This window comes from Alosa sapidissima, chromosome 3 (genome assembly GCF_018492685.1).
Source record: "Alosa sapidissima isolate fAloSap1 chromosome 3, fAloSap1.pri, whole genome shotgun sequence".
Lineage (NCBI taxonomy): Eukaryota > Metazoa > Chordata > Actinopteri > Clupeiformes > Clupeidae > Alosa > Alosa sapidissima.
Window position 1 is genome coordinate 1,772,852 of NC_055959.1, and position 9,261 is coordinate 1,782,112.

At 39.9% G+C, this 9,261-nt stretch overlaps 1 protein-coding gene across 2 annotated transcripts; it reads left to right on the forward strand.

The window, feature by feature from the left end:
• The first annotated feature begins 794 nt into the window (after positions 1 to 794).
• On the forward strand, positions 795 to 9,163 carry LOC121705946 (splicing factor U2AF 65 kDa subunit-like). Of its 2 annotated transcripts, XM_042087344.1 has the most exons (11): positions 795 to 908; positions 1,799 to 1,994; positions 2,115 to 2,218; positions 2,535 to 2,686; positions 3,168 to 3,284; positions 3,404 to 3,542; positions 4,255 to 4,334; positions 6,626 to 6,748; positions 6,877 to 6,963; positions 7,156 to 7,398; positions 7,629 to 9,163. In XM_042087344.1, exons 1-11 carry the CDS (start codon positions 860 to 862, stop codon positions 7,758 to 7,760), a joined length of 1,422 nt encoding a protein of 473 aa, XP_041943278.1. In that variant the 5' UTR covers positions 795 to 859; the 3' UTR covers positions 7,761 to 9,163. The 2 variants fall into 2 exon arrangements, with proteins under 2 accessions (XP_041943278.1, XP_041943279.1); XM_042087345.1 differs by lacking the exon at positions 3,168 to 3,284.
• The last annotated feature ends 98 nt before the right edge of the window (positions 9,164 to 9,261 follow it).

Consider the following 9,261-nt stretch of genomic DNA (forward strand, 5'->3'; position numbering starts at 1 on the left):
CCAGTGTTTTTTGAATGCAGCATAGTTCTCTATGTTCTTGTGTACGCAGTGTGACGGGGTGCTGTGATGGATAATCGCAAACATGGCATTTGGCATACTTTGAAACAGGAAAAAGTAGAACAAATATCTATAAACAAAGTGTAGGCCTAATTATTGTGTATGCTACCCTATCCAAGAAACTGAATAGTAAAAGTAGGCCTACACACACAAACACACACACACACACATAATTCTTTGTTTTTAGACATTTGGTTAAAGACATAGGTATATTTCCTATGTCTTGTCATTCTTCCTTCAGTATAATCTGCAGATGATGATCTATATTATAGACAGGGCTAGCCTAACCTAAACTGACGAGTGTCCAGTGGCACAAGTCAAATTAGGCCTAATGAATGAGAACTGATAAACAACTAAGAAATGTGGCCAGTTAAATTAATTGTGTTTTTGGAAATAGCCTAAGTAATATCTTGGCTTAATCGAAATAATTCAAGGCTACTTTATTTTCATGAATGGAAACATGATATGATATCATATCTCTACCCATCAAATTACAATTTGAGGAGACGAAGCTACAAATCAGCTGTTTTGTAGAGCTCTCCTTGAGCATGCGCGCTTTTTTCATACATTGGAAAGCCCGTAGCAACATCATGGAATTCGTTCACTCAATTTACAGGAAAATGTTGCCTTAACATTACCTTGCTCTCTTGATCCCACCTTTATTTGCACCAGTGAATCCCAGCCTTGGCGAAATCTATTTAGCTTAGCTTGCAAACAAGGGTTTTCTGTTACCTGGGAAATTGAGCTGGACCTCTCGAGGCTGACTCGCACTCCAAACCTAGTTCTGCACTCGTGTGGGAAAATGTCGGATTTTGAGGAGTTTGAGAAACAACTAAGCGAAAATCGGCAAGGTGATTTTGTTATTTAAATTATCCCATCATGTACATTTATATTCGTCGGTGTTTATGGGCGAATTTATTATTTGACCCCAGTAGCCATTGACTACAAAGCTAGCTATAGCGTTTGTTAGTTGGTTCGTAAAATGACGTAAGGTATCGTTATCAGCTAACTGAACCTAATATGATTTCCAATGGATTGACGACCAGCTATGGGTAAATTTTGTTTGGTTAAAAGTAACTCTTTTCTGCTGTTCTGTCTGCAGCGGTGGCTAACTAACCTCATCGATAGCATAACGTGATCTTCATAAACCCAAAAACTTGCCGCTAATTTAGCCAGCTAATTTGTAAACTTGCTGTAGCCTACTGCTGCGGATAAGCAAGCTAATCTGTGCTAACTATAGTTCATACCAGCATCCTACACGAGACTGACCTGCCAGTCGGATACATGGTGGATGTAGGCTACATGTCATATGACAGCTATTGTGTCCTATATTGACTAGTAAATGAGCGACACCTATAGTGTACCTTGGTATAGCCCAATGCCATTTTATGAATGAAGTTGATGTTAACATTACAACTTATGAGTTATCGGTTGGATAAGTTAGCCAACTTTAGAAATGTCAAATATAGGCTACCATACGTTGTCGAAGCCCATCCTAGTTATGGCATCTTTTAATGTTGGAAGTTCGTAGTCCTCTCGCTAAGCCCCCAGTGTACTATCACATAATTACAGCTAGTCTGTCCACAAGATGCGAATGCAAAGACATTAATTGAAACAAGTTATCAATTTATCAGCATGGAATGTTGAGAATTATATTCTAACCGTAACCAGAGTTCTTCTCGTTCATAATTTCATGGGCTTTTAAAATAAAGACGACTTCCTCTCTTGTGTGACCTTTTAGAGAGAGAAAGGGAACGGCACAAGAGAAGGAGCCGAAGCAGTTCACCCAGCCGCAGCGACAAGCACCGAAGCTGGAGCAAAGACCGGGGCAGTCGCAATCGGGATAAGCGCAGTCGCAGCAGGGACCGCAAGAGCCGCAGCAGGGACCGCAAGAGCCGCGACAGGAGGAGTAATTCCAGGGATCATAAAAAGCGCAGGTAGGTGTTGCTGCCCACTCCATAAGTACTTGTGTAATAGATTAACCTTTCCTCCTTAGCTTTCTCTGTATTTGTCAGGTCAGCATGCAGTGTTATTTCAAGGTGTTGCTGTTTTTATAGTTATTCTCCACGGAGAACAAGGAAGAAAAAGACCTACAAGTACTGGGATATGCCTCCTCCTGGCTTTGAACACATCACTCCCATGCAGTATAAGGCCATGCAAGGTGACTCTGTTTCTGCTAACTTTTTAATGGAAGCATGTTGTCCCATGGTATCCTCAGACACATTTTAAAAGTAATTTGTTAACTTAAGCAGTTGTAATTGGATAATAATCACAATCACATAAATATAGTGATGTCTTCACTCTATGGAGGCTGCCTTGGAATAAAAGTGAGAGCACACATCACTGTAAAGTGCATTGGAAGGTGCCCCTTAAGCAAAATTGAGAAATGGGGAAGGGGGGGCACAGAATGTCAGGGTGCCATGCATTTTTGTATTCTTTCAGCTAAGTGACCTTAAACATACTTTTTTCACCTTCAGCTGCCGGCCAGATCCCCACAATAGCGTTGCTGGCAACCTCCAGCACAAGCGGAGTGTCTGTCACACCCACACAAGTGCCCGTTGTGGGCAGTCAGATGACCAGACAAGCCCGACGCCTCTATGTTGGCAATATTCCTTTTGGTGTGACTGAGGTAAGCCCGGAGGATTAGTCATCCTCTCTAGAGAAAAAAGGCCCAACTCACAGTAAACTTAAAAAAAAAATGTATGGATTGTTTTGTGCTATAAGCACTGTGAGGGGACTCCAGAGTGTTGGCTGTTTCCAGGCTAAAGGGTCGTTCACACCAAGAATGATAACTATAACAACAAAAATATCGTTTTAGCTAATATTAATGACAACGTCCACAACTAAACTATAACTATAACGACATGAAGAACGATATAGTTGGGGATCACTTTCAGACCAATTTTGAGAACAATAAAAAGCTGACAGCCAATCAGAATCCATAAAAAAAATTCCAACACATTCATCAACACAAAGAGAGTATTTTCTTATCGTTGGTCAGTGTGGATGCTTTTATCGTATGAATATAGTTATTGTTATAGTTATAGTTCCTGGTGTGAATGGCCCTTAACTGTCGAGACAATGCCCCTGGTCTTCATTTGTGTTTTCAGGAGTCCATGGCAGAGTTTTTTAATGCCCAGATGCGTCTGGCCGGCCTCTCCCAAGCCCCTAGTAGCCCCGTGCTTGCCGTGCAAATCAATCAAGACAAGAATTTTGCATTTTTAGAAGTAAGCCTAGCCTTAGTCTCTATATACCTGATTTGATGGCTTATGTAACATAAATGCTAAGGAAATTCTATTATTATTCAACGTATGGACTTAATTTAATGTTTTTGTCCCTAAAACAGTTCCGCTCTGTAGACGAAACAACCCAGGCCATGGCATTCGATGGAATCCCCTTCCAGGGCCAGTGTCTAAAGATCAGACGACCACATGATTACCGCCCCCTTCCAGGGATTGCAGAGCAGCCAGCTTTTCATGTTCCAGGTTAGCTCTGCAGTTCTGAAGCCAGCTTTTAGGCTTTAGCTGTCAGATCAGCAGGATCCCTTTCAATCAGGGCTTTGCACATCGAAAATGATATTAGCGTGACTGAATTTTGTGCCATCTTCAGAGCTATGAGCTATGTCATGCTTAATGCAGTGATTGGTGATGAGCTACATCAGTGTTTCTCAAACGTGCTCAGACTCAAACGTGTTATTGGACCACTTAACCAATAAAAAAAACCTCGCAGACCACCTAGCTAAACAAAAAAGTAGTAGACCTACTTTCACAGTATATTACACAATAGGCCTACTCACCTTGCTTATTGTGTCAGAGAATTCATATGATTTAAACTGGCGTAGTTTACATAGGCATGTTGCTGAACTGTTTGGATTTACATACACGTTGGTTCAACATTGCAAACAAATCTATATTATATTTTACCATGTCTGCTCGCGGACCACTTGGGATAGCTTGCGGACCACACTTTGAGAAACATTGAGCTACATCACAGCTCCATAATCAAAGTAGCTTCCAGTTATTCTCAGTCGCTTTGGTACAGTCTAATCTAATTTCCCAAAATGTTTTTTTCAACCTCCACACAATATAGTCACTTGCACGTTAATGTTCTTTGAAGCTGATAATTCCATTGCATCATATCCTCTTTAGAATGACCTTTTTTTGATTTAAATATTACTTTACCTCCCCCCCCCCCAAGGCGTTGTATCCACAGTGGTTCCAGATTCACCACATAAACTCTTCATTGGAGGCCTACCCAACTATCTTAATGATGATCAGGTACATACAAGCCTTCTCTGTCACCAAGCTACTGATTTTGACATGCCCATGCACTTATTTTAGCTCAAATAGCATTAAGATATACATATTTTTCCCATTTTGTTAATATGAACTAATACATTGTGAACACTTGTTTATATTAATAATGTCAATGTGTTTTTGCGAAGAACATTTCTGAAAGCAGGCTTACTTTTGGTTTACTTGCACTTCTGACGCCTATGGATTTAGCCAATCAGTATCTCCACCCCCCCACCCCCCCATATCATATAGATCTTTATTGACATAAACAACTCAACAACATATCTCAATAACCTACTAATAATGCCAGCTAACAGAGCTTGATTTAGGGAAGCTTTTGGAAGCTATTTTAGCGCTAATGTTTAAGTAGCATCAAGCAGCTTGTCACAATGGTTGTTGTGAAAGAATTGACAAAGTCATTGAAAGACTGAGCTTCAAAGCCAAAAATGGAAAGATCAGTAGCATTCACCATCACATGATATTTCATTGGCATGGTTCTGTTAATCACTTACAAAGTATTTTCACAGCATGGATGGTTGTATTACTCTTGTAGTTTAACTTCTTAACACGTTAATTTACACAGTCTTAATAAACATAAACAAGTTATATATATATATATATATATATATATATATATATATATATATATATATATATAAATTAACATTCCCATCTTATGCTAGCTTTATGTAGCATGTAGAGAAACTTGGACAATATAAGCACATTGAGCATGACATTTTTAAGGTTGCTTTTGGGTAATGTTTTTTTGGATATAGAAGGATACCACCATATTGATTATATGTGTTCATTTTTAACAAATGTTCCATTTCCAATCCAGAATTGTAGTTGACTGAATTAATTTGGGTAGGTTAAGTAAATAGCTTTGTCATATACCTTTGAGAAACACCTTTATTAAATTAATGTGTAATTGGTCAGACCTAAACAACGACATGAAACACACTGTACTTCATATTAACCTAACTCTCAAGAAATGGATGGGGGATTGTCATGTTGTCTGCAGTTCACATGTAATCCTGTGATTGGAGACGTCATGTTTAAAACAGTCAGAGTTAGTGACAAGAAAAGAAAATGGACGTCAATGTTACCCTGGTGTGTGATCATTTTCCTTCTCCTTTGTTTGTCTCTTGCAGTCACTGCTACTGCTTTGATACTCACAGCTCTTTCATTTTTGTTCCCCCACTCTGTCCCCAGCTAGGGGCCTGTAAGATCGTTCTAAGTCTCCGCTCTTAATTTGTTCAGTAGTACTGACCTACTGCTGCCATGCCAACATGTAACACAAGGCAAGTAAGACATTCCGTTTTTCACACGGATACACCTCTAAAGCCAGCAGGTCCCCTTCCCTGGCTGCTTTCCTTTCCCATTTCTTTCTTGGAGCGCGATAGCGACCCAAAATGAGCTTAGTTTGGGGTTGGGGGGGGGGGGGGGGGGGGTGGGGGGGGGGGCTGGGTGAAGGGTGACGGGTTATTGGGTTAGGTAGCAGAAGAGTTGGGTGACCAGGCGATTTGGATGGTTAGGAGAGACCATCAGGGTTTAAGGGCCGTCTTGAATTGGTAACCGTAACGTTGAGGTTTAAACTCTAGGTTCTCTTCCTTTACTGATTGAGACAGGTAAGATATTGCTTCCATAAACGCTCATGCATTATGACCCTGATATGATACCTAGAGGCTTCTGCTCTGTCTGAATTGGGGTCTTAGAGTTGGTCTTGTTCAGCAACTGCTGACAATGAAAATAATGCTTCCCATGTACAGTATATCAGCCAGGATTTTAACCTTGGTTGGTGGGAAAACAGTAATTCTGCCAAGGTTTCATATGCAAAGTGATGTGTATGTTCTTCAATTTGTACTGTGAATTAATTTACTGTTACTATTACTGCTAACTTGCTATCAACATGGACAATATGTTTTTTGTTTTTTTCCATGTAAGCAAAGTTTGGACCCCAAAGCAATTTCATCTTTCAGTTTTATTTGGTCACATGAAGATGATGGTACATTTGTAATTAAAACCAAATCTTCATGCACTTTTTCCTTAAGGGGCTCGCAAGTTAACACCTAGGTGAACTCCTCCTTGAAGCAGTACAGCACAGAGCACAGTATTTGTTTTTTTGCCATACCACCTTCTGCACAGCTCCAAAGCCATCTCACTTCTTGATTTACCTTCTCATAGATTTGAAACAGACAGCATAGCATGCAGACATTCGGCCTGCGCTGGCATCCCCCGTTCTAACAAGCTCTCCCCTGCTCTTACCTGTGCAGGTTAAGGAGCTCTTGACATCATTCGGTCCTCTCAAAGCTTTCAACCTTGTCAAAGACAGTGCCACATCACTGTCCAAAGGTTACGCTTTCTGTGAATATGTCGATATCAGCGCCACCGATCAGGTAAGTATGGCAAGCACCACAGGCAAACAAGTTCACACTTCCATTTTTTTTACGGGCCTGTTCCTGAAGTTGACCTTTGAGGTTAATGTCATGGTGAGGTCCAGTGATTCTGTGGGTTGCGCTCACAGGCGGTGGCTGGTCTCAACGGTATGCAGCTGGGCGACAAAAAGCTGATTGTCCAGAGGGCAAGCGTGGGGGCCAAGAACTCTAATCCGGTATGTCCCCTACTCCACTGCACTTACCATGATCAATTATTTTTTCATGATCTTGTCTTTTTCACTATACACTCTTAAAATACACTCTTAAAACAAATGTGTTAAAATAAAAACCGTTTGTCAGTTTTTTTTTTCTGATTTCCTTTACCCTGTATTATTCCTTGTCTCCCTTCTTCTCTGGCTTGTCTCCAGACGGCCATTATCGAGACACCGGTGATGCTGCAGGTGCCGGGCTTACAGAAGCTGCATAACTCAGGCCTACCCACGGAGGTGTTGTGTCTGCTCAATATGGTCATGCCCGAGGAGCTGGTGGACGACGAGGACTACGACGAGATCCTGGAGGACATCCGGGAGGAGTGCTGCAAATATGGCATCGTGCGCTCCATCGAGATCCCGCGCCCCGTTGATGGAGTGGAGGTCCCGGGCTGTGGAAAGGTCAGTCGCCGACGTGGCATATTCTGGAACCTTCTTCTTCATCTTCTGCCCACCCAGGGAGAATGTTTGAGAATTTTGTTCCAGAGAATGTTATTTTTGTTTGTTGTTGTTTTGTTGTTTGCTTTTAAGTAGATTCCCTCTCTTATATACACACACACACACACACACACACACTCAAAAAATATCTTGAAAAAGTTAATGTGATCATGTGTTTCTTCTCTTCATTCCAGATATTTGTGGAATACGCTTCTGCAGTGGAATGTCAGAAGGCCATGCAAGCATTGACTGGGCGCAAGTTTGCTAACAGGATGGTCGTCACCAAATACTACGATCCCGACATGTATCACAGACATGAGTTCTAAAGAAAGCTGCTGTGAGCAGTGCACACCTGCCCTCCTCTGTGTGGCATATGACATTTATTACACCTTTCACATGCATCCAGTCCCTTGCACTCTATCCGCAAGCTAACTCTGACACTGAAGACTGAAGGAATAGATCTTCCAAAGATTTTTATAGAAATAGATAAATGTATACCGGTAATACTTTGAGGATCCTAACCATTTCATTAAGCTATTGCTTTAGACATGTAGTCAATTAATGCTTTATTATGATAAGAAAACTGTGCTTTGTGAAGTTTACAAGACAGGTTACACTTTTGGGAACTGAGTAGATATGAATGTTTGTATTTATGTAAAACTCCAATCACCTGGGTATACATATCATAGTTAGCAATTAATGATATTTGCTTTTAGTAGCCTATCATTTAGGTCAAACCTTACTGAAAATGTTAGTTTTTATGTGAGATGAATTTCCCTAATAATGCAGAATTGTACTTACACTGCTCCAGATGAAGAAGCACATCCATGACTATGCTTTTCTGAAGCAATAGTCAAAGTTTTGGTGTATTTTTTCACGTCCCCTAGAAATGCAAAGGTACAGAAATAAAACAGTACAATGTGCTTTTAATATTTAGCAAAACATTTATCTTCAAAAGGTACCATAACTATGTTTTTGTTTGTGTTGGTTTGTATGGAATGATTGTCTATGACTTGGTTTATGATTGTGTATACTCAAGCTCGATGATGGTGTGTGTGTGTGTGCGTGCCAAAGTGTGCTCTTGAGTGTCTATATGGAATTATTTATTTATTAACCTTAGTATTAAAGATATCTTATTGATTTCAGACATTTACAAAAAGTAAAGTAAAAGTTTGCATTACACCTGAAATGATGCTGCCAAAGTCTGCCTATTCAAATCACTTGGAAGTAGCACCTGTTTGTGACTGATGTTACCAGCATAAAGATATCAATGAAATGCTTAGTAGAAAATGTACAATGCTTTTATGCTTTATTCATGATACCTTATGAATGTGCAAATGAATGCTTTAGTTTTTTCTAAATCATTCTATATTTGCCACTTATGGAAGCTCGTTTCAGCCACTAGAGGAGAAAAAGGGCCACAAACTATCAAAATGTTGAGATATTAAGTGAAAACTTTAGGTTACTTGTAATCAAAATATTGAGTTGATAAGTAAAACTTTTGAGATACTAAGTCAAAAGTTGACATTTTAAGATGGGAAATCAGATTTATTTATTTTTTGATTATTTTTTTTGATGGTTTGAGAGGAGTCAAAACATTTTCTCTCATTTTTTTGACTTGGTATCTCAAAATTCAGACTTAGGCCTATTTGAAAATCTGATTTCCCCCCCGAAGTGGCGGAAACAGACTTCCACACTGCCTTGTCTTCAATAAAAAATAAAATATGAACTCAATTTACGTTGGGAATTATTTGAGTTGAACATGAGGTCCATTGCGAGATAAAGTTAATCAAAAGATTTAAAAGGATGAAGAGGGAATTGATGCTG